The 19,600-nt window shown below is 43.6% G+C and overlaps 1 protein-coding gene across 18 annotated transcripts in view; it reads left to right on the plus strand.

Annotated features, from left to right (window-relative positions):
* LOC107383573 (receptor-type tyrosine-protein phosphatase F) overlaps positions 1–19,600 on the plus strand; it is a 258,659-nt gene that overhangs the window by 182,784 nt on the left and 56,275 nt on the right. For 9 of the 18 annotated variants that reach the window (XM_070541595.1, XM_054742275.2, XM_070541596.1 and 6 more), the window contains 6 exons: positions 303–608; positions 1,351–1,544; positions 8,118–8,144; positions 13,322–13,439; positions 13,733–14,305; positions 16,003–16,103. In XM_070541595.1, coding sequence (XP_070397696.1) covers positions 303–608; positions 1,351–1,544; positions 8,118–8,144; positions 13,322–13,439; positions 13,733–14,305; positions 16,003–16,103 — 1,319 coding nt within the window. The remainder of the gene's footprint in view (positions 1–302; positions 609–1,350; positions 1,545–8,117; positions 8,145–13,321; positions 13,440–13,732; positions 14,306–16,002; positions 16,104–19,600) is intronic. The other 9 variants (XM_070541604.1, XM_070541609.1, XM_070541605.1 and 6 more) reach the window with 3 other exon arrangements.

Genomic DNA, 19,600 nt, shown 5'->3' on the forward strand with positions numbered 1-19,600 from the left:
CTCCTGCATAAATGTAGCGCCAAACACGTTTCCACTTGTAGCTCGATAATGAATTTTTGCATCCTGTCTCTCAGTCTGGAGGTAGCAACGTGTTTGGTACGGAAGCTTTTTGCATTAAACTAAAGTACACATTCACACTCATTTGGATTTTAGTCAGCATGCACATTGATTAAAAATGATAATAAAAAAATCAGACGTGTGCAAAAAGCTTCCTGTTTTTGTGCATTTTTAGTTAGATTTTTTTTTTTGTTTGCTTGATCCGTGCCCTTCCTCCTTGTGGTTTTGCCCCTCCCTTCCTACAGCCCCTTCAGCCCCCCCTCAGGAAGTACATCTGGTCAGCCTGAGCTCCACCAGCCTCAAGGTTAGTTGGGTGGCACCGCCAGCCGCTAGCCGCCACGGCGTCATTGTGCGCTACACGGTCAGCTACCAGGCCCTGGCTGGAGAGGACACGGAGCGGCATAGCGTGTCCGACATCAGTGCAGACGCCTCCAGCTATGTTCTGGAGGGCCTGGAGAAGTGGACTGAGTATGAGGTGTGGGTGAGGGCACACACAGATGTGGGTCCTGGCCCTGAGAGTGCCCCAGTGAGGATAAGAACTAAAGAAGATGGTAGGTGCACACCTCAAACTGTACTTACCTTGTTTTTTACTGGACCTTGCTACTATGTTCCTCCTCCTTCCCTTTTTACAGATCTATTTTACGCATCTTGATTATAAACTATGAGGCTGCAGTGCTAACTGACTGGGATCACCTTCTCCATCTTCCTCCTTTAATGTTTTTGTGAGCCTCGTCACTCCCAGGCTTCGGCTCTGTGTCACTTTCCTCTGCCGTCCCTGTTTTAATGCCTTTTTGTTATTATTTTTTTGGGATTATTATTATTTTCATGCATCAAGCAACAGAAATGGAACAGATCTTTCTTCTCCTTTCTACTGCTCTTCAATCTTTTCTCTTCTTGTTTGCAGTTCATTAGAGGGCGGATGCTCCTAAGAGAGAGTGGTCTATAATTAATATGTTTGAAGTTTGCTGCAACACGGTTCATTTCCTACTGGAATTAAGGCCATTCCAGACAGGACTAGACAGCATGCTGTTGCATTTGGGGTGTTTTGGGGGCACGGTTGTCTCTGTTCATCTGAAGTGAGTGGAAACAGTATGACTCAGCTCGAGAATCACTTTCCTCTACAAAATTCTTCTCAATAAGTTTTGGATCCCCATCAGTGAGCTGAGAAGGTTCTCTGCCTCAGCATATTTAGACTCTAAATTCTCTGTTCCTTTATCCTCACAGCCTCTTTCTGTCTTCTCATTTCTCTCTTTTTTTTTTTTTTTGCTCTGCCCTCCCTCGTTTGGTTTCTAGTGCCCGGAGCACCCCCCAGGAAGCTGGAGGTTGAGGCCATCAATTCCACAGCCATCCGAGTCACCTGGAAGCCACCTCTGCAGATGAAGCAGCACGGCCAAATCCGAGGCTACCAGGTCATCTATTCCCGACTGGAAAACGGAGAGCCAAGAGGCCAGCCAAACATCATGGATGTTGCTCTGCCAGAAGCGCAGGTAAACGACGAGGTCTTCCTCTTGTCCCGTTTTTCTCCGTCCCTCCTCTTCTGTCCAAACTGTCCTCTGCTGAACTTCTATTGTCATCTGAGTTCACACTTCCCTTTCTCCCATATGGGCTGAAACACACAGAGCTTTCTTTTCCTCGACTGCAGTATCCATCCTCCCTCTTATTTTTCTTAATCTTTTTTCACATGTGACATTTGACTCTAAAGTGGTACCCAGCTCCTACGGCTTTGGATTAGCTGTCGGAACAAAATCCACTTAAACTCAACAGTAAACGCTGTTAGATTTTTCTGTGCTACATCAGGATGTGGCTTAGCAAAATCAATGCAGCTCCTTTTTAACAGTAATACATATGCACTGCCTTGTTACCATGTTTATAAATTAGATGGGTTTTTTTACCCCCTGACACCGCCTTTTGCGCGTTAATGCGGCCTGCACCGAATTGCCCAAAGCTGCGCAACACCATGAGATGGATGAAAGATTGTAATCCTTAAGCGGGACTCGGAGATTCATGAATATCTTTAAACCAAGAAAGCCAAAGTCTCACGTTTTTCTCCCCCTTTCTGGGAGGAGAAACCAGCTTAATAACCTCCTCCTGGTTGTTTGCTAGGAGGAAACGTTGCAACAAACACGTAATCGCTCCCGCCCCTGGTCACCTTGGACAAAAGCATGTAATTTGAACAATCATGTGTTCACTGGCCACATGAACACTATCAGAAAAAAAATTACTCAGAGCACCCTCGCTTGTTTCTGAGAGGTTTTGTGCAAAAAACAACAGCAGGTTGGCGGTTCTAATCCTAGATAGCTGCTGTGTTTTTCATTAACTCTTGTTTGCTTTACCAAAAAACATTTGTTCTTAATATTAGTGTTGTTAAAGAAATTAAAATATGGTTAAAGGTAAACCACCAATATTTTTTATTTATCTGCAGTGGTCTCTGGTAGGAATGAATGCCTTGTAAGTCGTACTCTGTGGGGAAAAGCTCAGATGCTCCTGTTTGAGTCAGCTGGAGGAGAAAGTAGCTTCAGACGGCAAGATTTGGCTATTTATTTCCTGATATTTGGACATCTTGCCTCTGATTGGCTAACAGCAGTGTGGCTATACCACTGACTCTGTTTGCTCTGCAAAGATGATGTTTCATCTCCACAAATAACACAAGCTCTGCCATGTGGTGGAGTTGATAATGCTAACGGTTAGCTTCTACTAGCCGGGACACACTCTGTTGTTTCCTGGACGCTAAACCAACAATGGCCTTTCCCGCCGTGAGTCAAGATGGGTGAGTCCATGAAAGTTAAAGTTAAAGTCCCATTAGTCATCACACACTCTGGTGACCCAATCCAACCTCTGAGTTTAAAGCAGGGTGGCATTGGGTCTCATTTTTAAAGTTATGTGACCCAACTGGGATTTGAAGCTGGATCTCCCAGTCCCAGGGCGGAGACACTAGGCCACTGAGACAGTGAAGTGACAGAGTGACGTAGATCTGTCAGACTTTTCTGAACCAAGTGGTTGTCCATTCATTTTCTGTCAGAAGCAAATGCAGGAGATATTGGTAGGAAGACTGCTTACACGTCCAGCCTTCATGTAAAACTCAGTGGCTGATCGTTTTCTAAAATAATAAGTAATGAAAATGGTTTCTCAGTGAACTTGATCCTTAAATATTAGCACAACCCCAAATAACAGAAGTATGAAGGCGGAGGTGATGTTCTCAGACTTTTCTGGTTTATTCACAATAACAGAGAATTGAAAAACAAGCAATATGGAGGGTTGTGATCATGTGTTCAGTTCCTTTCACAGGAAATGTAGATTGTTAAAGGCATTATCAGTACATTAATGTAAACTAAGCTCTGAAGGAAAATGTATCACGAAGCTCTCATTGCAATAATGGAATAAAACCTAAGCACATAATTAAGGTATGAGTCTGTATGATGGACTTTTTGGAATAAACAATCTAAACATGCAGCATATTCACAAAAAGGCTCTTTTGGTTATTTCTCATCTAAACAATTTATCTTGTGTAATTTCAAAGCTATTAAAGAATAATTTATCCCTAATGTACCTTAGAGAATGGTATAAATAATCTCAATGCGTAACATTTTTATTATGGTTAGGAAATATCTTGGTTCGAGATATCCTAGATATTAGTTTTTTGTCATTACAAATGGTATTTGAACTTTTTTTGCACAAAAATGATCAAAGGAATTGATCTAAGTAATTTGTTTTTTACATTTTAAGATGAAAGCACCATTTGTAAGAATATAAAACTAATTTAGAAATGCAGATGGTGAAATTTGAAACGTTTGCAGGAACTTTTCCACTCCTGATTCAGTTGTTGATTTACATCTTTAGTGTGTTTTAAAGTTCTGCAGAAGTTGTTAAACATCTGCAAATTTAAATCAAAGTTGTTGGAACACAGAAACATCCACAGGATGGAGGATTTTGTACCTTTAATACCAGAAATAGAAACAATTGACCAGCTCTAAATCAATCTTCAATCAAAACAAGAAAATTAGCAGAAAGATTAGCTCAATGTCTCTTTGAGTCTATATGTAGGCCTTTGCTGCCCCATCATTCCAAGGCCTCCCCTCTAAGCCTGATCAAAGATCCCCCAAACACAGCAGCTGCCTGGCTGCTGCTGACACTCCGCTGTTGTCTGGCTGCGTTGGGAAGCGCCTGACAACGGGACAACAGCGTTTGGTCTGGAAAAGGAGGGAAAACATGTTGGTTGCCTGCTATCCTGGAAGTGCTTTCTTCATGTCGACACGTTCCGCATGATTTTGTTTTGAGTTGTGAAAACCAAACCGAACATGACCCCACTTGTTATGCAAACAATGCTCCCTGCCATGTCTCATTATAAACACAAAGACACACTGTAATTTGGGGCACGGTGTAGCTCCCATGTTCAAGTTCTGTGTCTGGGACATGGTTCAAGCACCCTACCCTCTCCCTGGCAGACCCTGGAATTTATCCTGTTACTTATTTTTTCTCACTACAGTCATCTTCTGCTAAGTTTCGATCCCCTTCCTTTCACCAGGGCCTCTTTTTACCCCCACCCTGTTTGAAAACGGGTTGAGTAATTACCAGAAGTTTTGCGTGCAGGTCGGTTACCCTTGGATGAGTCATCTCAACAGGTTGTTTTCTGTAAGACATCATTGAGTAGCCAACCTGCAAGGACCTGCCCAGACATCATTAGAGACCACACAGTCAGCCAACAGTCCCTCATGTGTCTTCGCCTGACTGGTTTTGGAACAATCCCTCCTTTTTCACACACTTTTCCATCCAGGTACCCAAAGAACAAGTGAAAACAACAACAATTAGCAAGCTCCAACGTGCTAACTGTGAAGATTAGCCTCGTCGCAGGCATTTTAGCTGGTCAAAGAGTTTGTGACTCATCTTGGAGTCATGCAGATCTCTCATACGCACGCCTGTAATTGATGATGAATATAGAAGAAAACAATTTTCCTCAGTGCTGGCTTGTCTCGGAGAATTTCCCTGAACAATTTCCCTAATGTGTTGTGAAATCAGCTCCACGGCTGCCCTTTCACCTGCATTGGATGCACAGTAAGCTGCCAGGAAGAAAAGCAAAATCCAAAATTTCCAGCTCTCTCACAACATACCACGACCTCACCTTAGACTTCAATCACAATTCTAAGCTGACGGATTGAATTGCAGATCCCGTCAAAGTCGCTATCGCCTTCCTCCCTTCCCTTTGTGTTGCTGGCTCCTTTTCAGCCTCTCTCAGGGTTAGCTCAAATGCAGGGAAGAGAGCTAGGAAAGCTCGTCTGTGCGTGGGCGCTTTAAGAGCTTCTTTTCTTTTCGAGCAGGAGCCCACACATCGCCCTCATTTTCCTGCTAAATTTAAACCAGAGGCCATGTTAACAGTGAGATGTTATCACCCCCTCTGCAGCCATGCTCCTGTTAGAAAAATGACCTAAACCTGCAGCTTCGCGCCACACACCCAGCTCCATCACTGCACCCTTACAGCTACGTCCAAGCTCGCTGTTAGATTTTTACACATCTGAAAAATGTGTGCAGAAAACAGTAATTTCAAGCCGCCATCCACCGCCTTTGCTTCTGCATATTCGGCCCGAGTTTGCATCCATTCAGCGCCGCTTTCCAAGTTCATTTGGTTTGACCACTCATGCATTTTTGTAGTTTATGCGAGCGAGGAGATGCTTTGCCACCTCTATGGCCTTCACCACCCCAGACTGGAGTTGAATGGAAATTGAATGAAAAAAAGGAGAAAAGAAGCACCTCAGCCCGTTTCACTCCATCAATCATGACAGCTCCTTCTCTTCCACATCACTCGTTCTCCCCCTCGTTCCCATTTTTATAGCCACACATCTCAGCCCATGTCATCACATTTGCATTCACCCGCCTGCAAATTATACCGCTCCGTTTCCACAAACGACGCTTATCAGCAATGATGTGTTTTCAGCTTGCGTTGGTATTCAAAACATAAATGGAGGATAATTTATAATTCTCCTGTAGATTTAAGCAGAAAGGAGTTGCAGTAGAAAGGGATTAAGCCCAAGATGAGATAGCAACTTATAAACCTGAAAGCGTTTGCCATTTTGTTGACACACTGAGCCGAATTGATGGTAAACAAATTAAGCAATTACGAACATCGCAAACTGTTAGTTGTGGAGTTAAGTGGCAGCTGTTCTCAAACGGTGCTTTTTATTTCCCCCCGCTATGTCAGGGGAGCACAAGGCTGCCGTTTTTGATGTGCCATGTGTTTCAGCGTGTCACAACTGGGAGCTCACAGAGGAAGAAGGGTGGAGAGTTTAGTGCTTTCCTCTTTTCATTTGGCAACAGTCAATTATGATTGGTGAGCAACGTTTCTGCAAAGCACAAGGACTCACAAGTGTGAGGGAGTGTGAAACTTTGCGCCTTTGCTTATGAAAGACCGGAGTCGCATGAAGGGAAAGTTTGATTAGCAGGAAGTTTGGCACGACTTCTAAGTTTTCGGCAAAGAGGCGTTGAAACTTTTTCAAAATATTCCAGTGCACCATTCCTCAAAATTTCCCACATCACAGCTGAGCTTCAGACGGCAGGTTCTGGAGTCTTAGTTCCTGATATGTGGGCATCTGGCCCTGGATTGGATAACGGCAGCACGACTCTACCATTGACTTGCATTGTAGATGCTTTATCTCCACAAATAACACAAGCCTGGAGGAGCTTCTGCTGTGTGGTGAAGTTGCTAATGCTAATGTTAGCTTAAACTAGTAGAGACGATCTTTGCTCTTTCCTGGATGCTAAACCAACAACAACCTTCCCCGTCGCAAAGGATGGGTCAGTCCATTAAAGTTAAGTGACAGTGTGACGTAGATCTGTCTGACTTTTCAAATCCAATAGTTTTACCGTCTATTTTCCGTCCGAAGCTAATGCAGGAGATAGGTGTAGGAGACTATTTTCATAATCAGCCTGCATGAAAAACATGATTTGATTTTCAGTCAACCACACCTTTAAGAAACACAATGATTTGGTTGTGTTTTTATTTAGTCGACCGTGACGCTTATCTCAATGAAGCTGATGGGAATATTTTCTGAAGCATTTCAGCTACAAAAACATTAGCTGGAAACATAGAAAAAGCAAATGGACATCCTGTACACCATTTAAATTAGTTTTTATATTCTTTTGCCATATAAAAAATCTGCTCACCTGTTTATTTTGGGCCATTGGTTTGAATGGGAGCCATCAGAACCTAATGGGTTATAATTTTAAAGGCTTGAAACTATTTATTTCCTTGTCAACACCCTTTATTTGGCTCTACAGTCCTTCCGTCACCTGCCTCTGTTCTCCATCACTTCCCCCAAATGCTCCACCAGCTCCTACTAGTTTCCATCACTTCCTCACCTCTCACCCCACCCTCTTCCTTCCTCTTTACTTTGTCCCCCGTCAGCGTCGTCAGTGTCACCCCTCCCGCCCCGTCCTCAGCCAGACCACCCATCAGTGAACTCCTCTGCAGCGACTGAAATGTGGAGCGCGTTGCCGGTGAACACCAGCCGTTGCGTTCTGCATCAGTGGGGTTTGGTGTCACAGGGCTAACACAGCGGCACTCGTAATAGGATTTCATGCTCGACGCTGACGGAGCCCCGCGGCACGAAATGGGCTTTCACTTCCCCCGGGAATTGCTTGGCCAAGCACAGCGAGCGGGGAGAACATTTTGGAAACATATATTGAAATGTAATGAATAAAAGGTCTTTCCTCCATTTCTGTTGGTAGGGAAACGAAATGCTCCGTAGGTTCTGCATAATTTATGTCCACAAACTGAGAGGCAGTTATACCTAATTTGTGGAAACAAGGCAGTTCATTATGAACAGGAATAAATACCCAAATAGTTTTGTCCCAGAGTTAATTTTGAAAGCTGCTCAACGTTTTTTGCCCCCACATTTCTTCCATCTCTTCCATCATAATGTGTGTTTTGTTTTCCTCCACAGCATGACTCTATTGACACCTACATTCATCTGTCAGAGAAAAAAAGACAAGTGCTTTTTTTCCTTGCCTGTTGTGTTGTTTCTGACTCATTTCTCTCCCCGCCCTGTGTCCTTTGTCTTCTCTCCCATCAGTGGAATATTGAAGAGTCCACCGAGCATGTGAGTAGTCCTCATGTGTGCTGCTGGGTTGTCTTGCAGGGCAGGTTCTTCTTCCCCTCTCTGCAGTTTGAGGGTGCCGTGGTTGCTTGTGTGTGCTTTGGATCATGAGTTGGTGTGTGTGTGTGTGTGTGTGTGTGTGTGTGTGTGTGTGTGTGTGTGTGCGTGCGTGCGTGCGTGTGTGTAAAAGCCGTGCCTGTAATCCACTTGCTGTGAATCCTCACGAAAGATCATAACCCTATCACAACCGCTGCAAGAAGCGCGTGTTTGCCTGGTTTTACATATTTGTGTGTTTGCATGATTTCATGCAAGAGCGTGAGTATTATTTCCCCTCAGGGTTGTGTTTAGGTCAACATTGTGCCATAAAGCAAAGTAGTAACAGCTGTGCACTTGCAAGTCTTAGGCCTGCACTACAGTGTGCATGGAGTACAGTCAAAGGCTGTGCGCCACAATCTCTGTGTGATGCTGACATTAATCAGGCTCGCCTAACCTGCTGTCTCCCCTGCGTTTCGAGATGACATGTCTATCTGAAGGGAGGAGCTGTGGGTTTTATCAGCTCCACACATCTCTGAGATTTCCACCAGCCTTTCATGTTCCTTTCATTTGCCTGGATGGCAGCTCGCTGCTCCGCGGCTGCCATGCAGCCCTTTTGTTATGGCTTATTACCTACTAGACGTCATATTGCAGAGCCATAAATGCAGAGCCACTTACTGTTCCAAGTCAGACGTGCAACAAAAGCTCGGCGTCGCTAACAAATTGGGTTTCAGCGTTCACACTATAGCGAGGAGATCTTTACTGCTTTAAAAGGAAACATATGAAAAAAATAATTAAGGGAATTCTTAGCCGCTGTTTCCTGACATTTACTATAGAAAACTGGATACTAACTCAACACATTAACCACCTGCGAAGGTTGAGGGAGGCTGGTTATTTATTTTTCTCCATCTGTTTATCTCCCAACTGTGGCGCGTCACCTCTTGTTGGTCTTTGATGCACCTGCAGGGATTCTTTTGGTGTCAAGAAACATTTGAATAGTCTTAAAGACGTGTGCTAGATATGTCGATCTGTTTGTTTTTGGTTGTGAAAAAAGCATCAAAGAGCTCAACTGAACCTCTTTCCGTTTCACTGTGTTTGACCTCATTTGTGCCACACCTTTAAGAGTCGGTGCAACCATCAATTCTCACGTCAAACGGGTGAAATTAAAAAAGCTTGAGTCGTTGTGTTTAGGCGGAGAGGCAGCTTGTTGAATTTCGTGCGATGGCTCTAATCAACAGAAACCTGGTAGTTCAGTAAGCAGCTGCAGCCACACACCGTGAGTCAGACTTGGCTCGTCTCCCTCTGCTTTTAATGCGTTAACACCTGACAGACATGGAGCGAGATGCCGTCAGAGGATGTCATCTTTTCACGCATCTTTATTATTTATTTTCTTTCCGCTTTTGCGTCCTGTTTGCCAGGTAGCTAATGTAGTGTGACAAGCCAGAGACAGATGTCTGCAGCACAAGCGTTAGCATGACCCGTGGCTTGTTCACATGGTGAAAGGTGTTTTTGAGTCTTCCTATGCAAAAGAAGGCTTATAGAAAACATTCAATATTGTGTGTTAGCGTTAAAAAAAGCAATTATGTGAGTTTTATCCATTTTCTCCTGACGTTTTCTACTTCACTGGCGATAGTGGTGGAACGAGCTTTGTAGAGAAGAATCCATTTCTGTAACTAGTCGGGTTGATAATCTTCCTAATGCCCTTTGGTGCTGCTCTAAGCATTTGCTCTGAAGGAAAACTTTGAAGCTTTTGCTTTTTCTATTTTGTGCTGAGTTTCAAAAGCGCTACTAGACCTGAATCGACCTTGGCAGCGCAGAGGGAGGGGGCCATCGCTGCAGCTGCCGTTGCTTGGATTGGTAAAGCCATTTTGTATGATTAAAGTAATGAGACTTCCACTATAAAGTTAAAATGGTTTTACTATACAGTCATTGAGCAGCTTTTCTTCTCTTCCTCCCCTCTCCCTTAAAGGTTAGCATGGGAGCGCTGAATGCCCCAAAAAGCATCTTTAAACAGCGCTTGCTGTTGGTATTGTTGAATGTCCGTTGGTGTTAAAGAGATGAAAAGGTTGTCAGTTAGAGAAACAAGAATAGAAATTAAATATGTACCATTCCAAGAGTTTTGGAAGGCAGGAAGTGTTGGAGGTGTCTGTTTTCGTCCTCTCCTGGTAAAAATTTGAGTTTTGAGCTCCAGGCTCTCATTTGTTCTTGAGTTTGTGCTCATTTCTGTCCATCCGCCTGGACGCTAATAATTGGTATTTATCGTACATTTTAATTTAAATGAAACAGGCAGTTCAGAGCAGAGCTCATCAGTTCTTAACACTTTACTTTTAGGGAGTTATTCTTGCTTGTCATTTTGATAAAAAGCAACAATTCTGAAAGTTATTTCAGACATCTGTTGCTTTTTAATTAATTTAATTTTTTTTACCTTGAAATTTCACTTTCAACTCATAAAAGCTTTCTGTGTAAAAGATACAAAACAAAAGGTGAACCATTCTCAGTAACTGCTTGAACAGCCTCTGAAGAAATAGTTTGCATTCAATGAGCTAATGGCTAGTGCAAGTATAGCAGTGTGTGTTGTTGCAGGTTTAAAACTATCAACATTTAATAGTGGTTCTTGTTATTGTATTAAACCTGTATATCGCAGCCTTATTCACATTATTAGGAATTTTTGCATACATATTATTAAGAAATGACAGAAAGACCTGACCTCAGAGTGCACCGGTTTTGGTGCATTCTGTTGCTGTTTATGATGTTCAAGCTTGAAAATGACAATGTAATTGAAAGCAAATGGTGGTAAGAAGGTTTAAAGATGATGTTGCATGGATCTGTTTTAAAAGGTTTTGGGTTGGGTTATTCAGACTAGCTGTTAGCTTGTCATTCCTGTTGGGCAATGTGTAAGAATAAAGTAAGATTTCTACTGGGAAATAACCCTAAAACAGTCTAATGACTCAGTCGTGTTAGAAGGAATACTATACTGAAACATATTTCATTCTTAGCGAGCTGGGGGTGGGGGGTGTCCGTTTTTGTCCTTTCAAAATAAAAGGGGGGATGTAGCTGCTGTTTACCATCAGTGAGTGTGAGGCTGCTGTGTCTCCTGCGAGCTAACATTGCAGCGCCAGCATTTGTAATTCCACTATGACCGGCAAATAGAACCAAAGCCAGCAACGAGTGACCCAAAAGTTATTTCTTGTACCCCTGAGAAGCCCTGACATATTTTCATTCTACTCAAATTTCGGGTAAAGAAGGCTAGAGGCTAACACTGAGCTAACAATGCTAACAGTGAATTAGAAGGAAATAGTCAGCTCTAAAAATATCTCAAGCTACTTTTTCAATTACCAACAACTTAAAACGGTGAAACGTGTGTATGAAGTGAATGATGAGTCTGTTGTGACGTTTTACTTCTTTAAATGAGTCGTTCAGAGTAATAACAGCAAGCTAACGGCAAGACTGCAAAAACACGTCCTCTAATGCCGGAGGCATATTACCATAATAAATGTAGTACTAGTAAGTGCTCCCTACCGTAAAACACCAAAAAGTGCTAGCACCAGATATGATGATGTATTTTTCTGCTTATCAGCTTACCGTGTATGACTCGTCTTTGCTTGTTATCTAGAATCTTCTGGTTCTGATCCCTAACTGGCAACAGCCATGAAACTCACAAAACAGGAGCGAGAGAGCAGTTGCAGTAAACAAATTAATGTCGCCTTACTTTATTCTTACACATTGCACATTTAAACATTATTTCTCCCATTTTATTTTGTTCAGAGATTTGCCTGCAAAAGGTAAGATAGTACTTATTTGTACATTTTTAAAGGAAACACTTCAAAGTTGTCAAAATATTCATTTAAATATAACTAAATAATTATTTAAATATAAAGAAAAAACAGTGTTTCCAAGTAAGCAACTTTTTAAAAATGAATCATCAGCCACGTTTTCCCTGGCCGCCTGTTGCAGACACATTTTTTGTCTCTGTATATTTGCAAAAATGACTTCATTTAACAGGCATTTCTTAGCATTTTGTATTAGGAAAAGTATCTAAAATCTTGGTACATCTATCCACTGAGTTTTTTTTTCTTATTCTCAAATATCGATAACGTGCTGTCGTTTTCTGGGAGCCAGAAACTCCTTCTTGTGTCCTCAAATTTTCAAGTTTCTTCCTTTTTCTTTTGATAAGGCCACAACATGCCAAGATATGCAGGTTTTCAGCTAAGAAGAGCAGATTATAAATTAGTAGAAAAGCACAAAATGTTCTGTGTTATAAGAAAAAGGTCACGTCTGCTTTTAAATATTCCAACATTTACTTAAGCGAAGCTAAACACAAAGAAATGAGGGATGATTTGAGATTTGTGCAAAGGACCATTTATGTCAGGAGTATTCACATGTTGTGTGTACGTGCGTGTGTGTTTATGCATGGGTTTTTTACATGCACAGAGTGTTTAATTCCAGCGTGTGGGTGTGTGTTTTTAATTCTGACTGGTGCAGACTGGTGAAGTGAGTGCCAGCCCTGCAGCAGGTTACCAATAACAGTGTGTTGTTTTTCTGTCTGTCTGTTCCTGACTGCTGAGTTACTGATATGTTCAACCACTCCAGTGTGCCAGTGTTTTTATTTACTCACCCTGTTAACCAGAGGAGAATAAATGCCAAAAACCCTTAATTTTTTTTTTCCATTCGTAAAGTAAATTTTTTTCTTTCTCAAGAATTATCTGTGAAGAATTTTAAGTCCCTCATCAAACAGTTTTTAATGAACTGCCGACTAGTGATGGTCCTCAGCTCCTCTGGGTTTAATCCTATGCTTATCCGAGCGACGGGCAGGAACACTGGCACACTGGTGATGTTCTGGTTCATTTGGTTTGTTGGTTAATGGGTGCAGAGTGTGCCTCGCAGCTGGGAGTAGGAGTTTCTCTTGTCCAAGAAAAACTCCTCATCCGGTTTTGCCTTCAGAATCACTTTCTGTTAAATATTTCAAATGTTTTAGGGAAACAGTAAAAATAACCTCAAGCGGGTGGAGAAAGGGGTTTAAGTGTTTTTTTTGTTGTTTTTTTTTGGGGGTGTTCTTTCAGAAGGTGGGAACTGCTTAAGGGTTTTCTTTCCGACCTCTAGGAAGGTTTGGTTTATTGTCTGACTTTGGTGTTTTTACTGTTTTACAGGAAGCTGTCATTGGTGGACTGCATTCTGAAACCACCTACTCTGTCACTGTGGCAGCGTACACCACGAAGGGGGATGGCGCTCGTAGCAAAGCTAAAGTCATCACTACAACTGGAGCAGGTCAGAGGTGGTTTTACGAAGGTTCACTACTATCGTTGCAGCCGTGTGTGGGTTCACTATCCACAGAGCGGTCTTTGGAACGTGGAGAGTCAGAACAAAAGATGTTACTCTGTCACCACTTGTGGTCTATTTAGTACTTTTGATGGATATAAGCGAAGATATTCCCAATTTGTAATCTAGGGATTATTTATTCTTCTGAAGATTTGTGCTGTGTGCAAATAGCTGCATTTTTTTTAAATGGAAATAAAATATTCAGAAAAATTGAAGTTATTCCTTCTTCTAATTGTTTTTAGTGCCAGGCAAGCCCACTATGATGATCAACCCCACCTCGAGCAACACGGCGCTGATCCAGTGGCAGTCGCCTACGGAGATGGTGGGTGAGTTAATGGGCTTCCAGCTGCAGTACAAGCGCACTGACGAGCAGGTGTACACCTCACGCGAGATGAAAAAAACAGACGACCATTACACCGTCACCGGTCTGCACAAAGGTGCTACCTACGTCTTCCGCCTCAGTGCTCGTAACCGCGCCGGCATCGGCGAGGCCTACGTAAAGGAGGTCAGCACCGCCGAAGACAAGCCTTCGGGATTTCCGCTCAACCTCAAAGTGACTGGACTGACCCAGTCAAGTACCAAGCTGACCTGGGAGCCCCCGCTGCTGTCGGAGAGGAATGGAAAGATCGTGCACTACTTGGTGGTGTACAGGGACATAAACAATCAGCAAGACAACACCAGCCGCACCACCAACACCGACATGACTATCGAAGGCCTCAGTCCCGACACCACTTACGACATACGTGTCCAGGCTTTCACCAGCATGGGAGGGGGACCCCTCAGCCCCAGCATCCAGAGCAGGACCATGTCAAACGGTAGGACAAGTGAGCAGGCATCGAACTCGATATTATCATCTAATCATTAACTATAATCACTAACCAGTGTCTTAAGTGTTGGTTGGGTCTCTGTTGGAGTCACTTCTGTCTCCTCTTCTTCTCACAGCATATCACTGCACTGTTTATTGATTTATAGTGGGCTAATCTCATTACACGCTACAGTCACATTACCACGTGTCCTCACCCTCCATCCCATTACGCACACATCTAACCCTGCATGTGTCTCCTTGATGCACTTTAAGATCCTATAAACGTAAGGTGTCTTATTAATCATAATGATGGACCCATATTTAGGGCACAGGTTGGCACTGGTACTTGGTAATTTAAGATAGTGGTTCCCAACCCGAGGGGTCTGCTAGAGATCTTTGGATGTGATGCAGCAACCTGAACCCTCAAACTGGGATGCAAAGGCAGCAGCAACACGTCTGTGTTCATGCACCAATTTGAAACAGGCTTCGGGAGGAAATTCCTGGTGATTTTTGTGCAAAAAACTGAAAACCCCGGTTGGGAACCATTTATCAAAAGGCTTCTTATGTCTTGCTAATGTAGTGCATTATATGGGATCCATAATCAAGCATGAATTAGATTGTCTTTGTTTTGTTTTTTTTAGATCTGCATGATTTGTGCTAAAATGTAAATCATGACCCAGATCATGATTGAAATGATTCTCTCTTCTCTCATTGTTGCATGCAAGGAAGCAAATATGTGAGGTCTGATCTGTGCAGATGGAAATTAAGCAATAAAGACGTTTAAAAGCAGCTTTGATTGGACCTTTTATTACGTGGAAAGCACTGAATGTTAATAATTGTAAAATAATTAGAGCGCATGTACATTTTTGCTTTTCTCAACCAAGAATAGCAGGCTGTTGTTTGGATTTCATTGAGAACTAACATCTATCCGTCTTCTCCACCTGCTTGTTTCTGGGAAAACTAACAGCATGTTCTGAAAACTCTCCGACCTAAAACACGTTCCATGCATGCCGACCTCTTTCCCCTGGATGTTGTTGCTCGTGCTCCAGTCATTCGTGCGGTTCTGTGTGAGCGTTAAGAACCTAAGCTGAAGTGTATATAAAGTCTTAAGTAAGCATCTGGTGGGTTATAACTGTTTACAGTTTTCCAACTATAAATATGTGTTACCTCACAGTGCTGTGAGTCTGCAACAATGCTAAAACAATGCTTGCAGATAATGAGACCTTGAGCACCATTGTCAGAAAAAGTTCCACTCAGTAGGGGGGCTGAAAATAGTTGTTTGTTGTTGCCAAGTTTCCACATTGGTTTTAAAATCTTCCATCTTTTTAGTTTGCCTTGTCTTTTGGGGGTGCTTGTGGGTTTTTAGGTATTATTTTAGCGTTTTGTCACATGACTGACTGAAGATCTGTAAATGTCCAACAGAGAAGTGATAGTTTAATCTCTTGCTAATATCTAGCTTGAATAATAGTCAGGTCATGTGACTGTGATATTTTTATCTTTATTGAATTGAAAAGTAAGCCACTGACTGCTGCATGAACTAAACGTGAGAGTACCAGAGATCAGTTGTGAGATTATGATTTCGGCTTTGATTCGATTTTATGATCTTCTTTTAAAACAACATGGCGAGTCGATCAGTGGTTTACACATATACTAAGTTTGTATTACATCATATGTCATATTAAGTCAATTGTTTTTCTCCCGTTCTAGATTTTCCGACACTTAATTTTGGTGTCAAAGCGGTCATGAAAACTTCTGTCCTCCTCACCTGGGACTTACCAGAAAACTACAAATCCCAGACACTTTTTAAGGTAAGTTCTGAATAATCAGAAAAATATTCCACTTGACAGGTGAAACTCAAACAGTTAGAATATGGTGCAAAAGTAAATTTATTTCAATAATTTAATCTAGACTGAGAGACCATCTAAAGGCTGGTGAACCTTTTGCATGTATTTCTGATTAATTAGCTGATTGAGCCTAATTTAAACTTCCTCGTCTGCGCCGAGGCCACTTATCTAAACTACGAGACAGAGAATGCAAACTCGTGATTGGCCAGGACGCTGCCTTTAAATTCATCAACAGCACCATCATTACCCCCCAGAAAATCAAAAAGAGTGCCAAAGATATCTAGCTGCAGACCCGGAGCAGCTTGAGTAACACCTCTGGGAAAAACTCTAAAAATATGAACATATATGAGGGACAGCAGTAGCACAGGAGGTACAGCTGGTTGTCAAGTAATCGGAAGGTTGCAGGTTCGATCCCGGCTCCAACAAGATAATTAGAGAATGCTGCTGTTGTGTCCTTGGGCAAGACACTTAACCCGCCTTGCCTGCTGCTGGTGGTCGGAGGGACCGCCTCTGTCAGTGTGCCCCAGGGCAGCTGTGGCTACATCGTAGCTCATCCCCACCAGCGTGTGAATGGGTGAATGACTGGTTGTGTTGTGAAGCGCCTTGGGGGGTTGTAGAACCCTAAGCAGGCACTATTCAAATACAGGCCATTTACCATTTATTCTCCAGTGACTGGAGAAGTATTAAGATACACAGCAAACGTTTTATTCATGGAAAATAGAGGTGATAAGTGCATGAAGAGGTGGAGAAGCGTGAGGGACAAATTCATCCATGTTAAAAAGTCTCTGATATGCAAAAATCACATTATAAACACAATAGAAAAGGCACTATCCTGGACCGGATATGGTGGCGGGGTGAAAACGCCCCCAACAATCCGTCAACACGACTCAACACTTGCGCTGACAGAGAAGTAGAAATCAGACTTTAGAGTGTGGCACTTTGAGTCTAGACCTTTTCATAATATTCTAACTGTCTGATATTTTGAATTTCAGGTTTTCATCAGCTGTAAGCCATAATCATAACAATTACAAATGAGTCTTTCTCATATTAGTTTCACCTTTAAGGTTGAATTACTGAAATAAATACACTTTTTAGGGACCTTGGAGGGGGTGCTGGAAAGCGCTCCTTGCGGGTGACTCCGTCATTCTGCTGGGGGACTTTAACGCTCACGTGGGCAACGACAGTGAGACCTGGAGAGGTGTGGTTGGGAGGAACGGCCCCCCTGATCTGAATTTGAGTGGTGTTTTGTTATTGGACTTCTGTGCCAGTCATGGATTGTCCATAATGAACACCATGTTCAGACATAAAGGTGTCTATACGTGCTCTTGGCACCAGGATACCTTAGGCCGCAGCTCGATGATCGACGTTGTTGTTGTTTCGTCTGATCTGCAGCCACATGTCTTGGACACTCGGGTGAAGAGAGGGGCGGAGCTGTCAACTGACCACTACCTGGTGGTGAGTTGGCTCAGATGGTGGAGGAGGATGCCAGTCAGACCAGGCAGGCCCAAACTTATCGCGAGGGTCTGCTGAGAACGTCTGGCAGAGTCGGTGAGGAAGCAGAGTCTGGGGACTTTGAGTTGGCCTCTCAAATCTCTGGTGCTGAGGTCACTGAGGTGGTTAAAAAGCTCCTCTGTGGCAAGGCTCCAGGGGTGGATGAGATCTGCCCGGAGTTCCTTAAGGCTCTGGATGTTGTGGGGCTGTGTTGGCTGGCACGGCTCTGCAATATTGCATGGACATTGGGGCAGTCCCACTGGACTGGCAGACCGGGGTGGTGGTCCTCTTATTTAAAAAGGGGGACTTCAGGGTGTGTTCCAACTACAGGGGATCACACTCCTGAGCCTTCCTGGTAAGGTCTATTCAGGGGTTCTGGAGAGGAGGGTCCGTCGGATTGTTGAACCTCAGATTCAGGAGGAGCAATGTGGTTTTCGTCCTGGCCGTGGAACACTGAACCAGCTCTTTATCCTTAGGGGGATCCTGGAGGGTGCGTGGGAATCTGCTCAACCAGTCTACATGTGTTTTGTGGATTTGGAGAAGGTGTTTTACTGTGTCCCTCAGGGGGCCCTTTGGGGGGTACTCTGGGAGTATGGGGTACCAGGCCCTCTGATATGGGCTGTTAGGTCCCTGTATGACCGGTGTCAGAGCGTGGTCCGCATTGCCGGCAGTAAGTCGGGCTCGTTCCCAGTGAGAGTTGGACTCCGCCAAGGCTGCCCTTTGTCACCGATTCTGTTCATAACCTTTATGGACAGGATTTCTAGGCGCAGCCGAGGTGTGGAGGGCATCCGTTTTGGTGGCCTGAGGATCAGGTTTCTGCTTTTTGCAGATGATGTGGTCCTTTTGGCTTCATCAGAAAGTGATCTTCAGCTTTCGCTGGAGCAGTTCACAGCCGAGTGTGAAGCAGCTGGGATGAGAATCAGCTCCTCTAAATCTGAGACCATAGTCTTGATTCGGAAAAGGGTAGAAGGCCTTCTCCAGGTCAGGGATGAGGTCCTGCTCCAAGTGGAGGAGTTTAAGTATCTCTGGGTCTTGTTCACGAGTGAGGGAAAACTGGAGCGTGAGATCGATAGGCGGATTGGTGCTGCATCTGCAGTGATGCGGGCGTTGTACCGGTCTGTCGTGGTGAATAGAGAGCTGAGTCAGAAGGCGAAGCTCTCGATTTACCGGTCGATCTACGTTCCTACCCTCACCTATGGTCATGAGCTTTGGGTAGTGACCGAAAGAACGAGATCACGGATACAAGCGGCCGAAATGAGTTTTCTCTGAAGAGTGGCTGGGCTCTCCCTTAGAGATAGGGTGAGAAGCGGGAGGGGCTCGGAGTAGACCCGCTGCTCTTTCACATTGAGAGGAGCCAGTTGAGGTGGCTCGGGCATCTGGTCAGGATGCCTCCTGGACACCTCCTTGGTGAGGTTTTCCAGGCACGTCCAACCGGGAGGAGACCTAAAGGTAGACCCAGGACACGGTAGAGGGACTATGTCTCTCACCTGGCCAGGGAACGCCTTGGGATTCCCCCGGAGGAGCTGGCCCAAGTGGCTGGGGAGTGGGAAGTCTGGGCCTCTCGCCTTAGGCTACTGCCCCCCCGTGACCCGACTCCGGATAAGCGGATGAAGATGGATGGATGGATGGATGGAAATACACTTTGCATATTCTAATTTTTCTTTATTCCACCTGTAGTTGCATACAGTATGACACTTTTATCGTCACAGTAATTAGGCTTTAGACGCAGCTCTAGAACGGTGCACAGTCTGTTACTTTTTGAGATCTTTTAGCTGACTTCATGTTGCCATCGTTGAGAAACTGGGCCTGGGTGAAGCTGATGGTGAATTTGAAATCAACTTTCCAAATACTGTGATTAATGTGTTAATTTATGATTTATAAAAATAAAAAAAGACTCTGTTGCATTTTCTTAAAACTAATGAAATCACCATTTAAAAAATACTTTACGTTATATTTTTTTTACCTTGAAA

This window comes from Nothobranchius furzeri, chromosome 11 (genome assembly GCF_043380555.1).
Source record: "Nothobranchius furzeri strain GRZ-AD chromosome 11, NfurGRZ-RIMD1, whole genome shotgun sequence".
Classification (NCBI taxonomy): domain Eukaryota; kingdom Metazoa; phylum Chordata; class Actinopteri; order Cyprinodontiformes; family Nothobranchiidae; genus Nothobranchius; species Nothobranchius furzeri.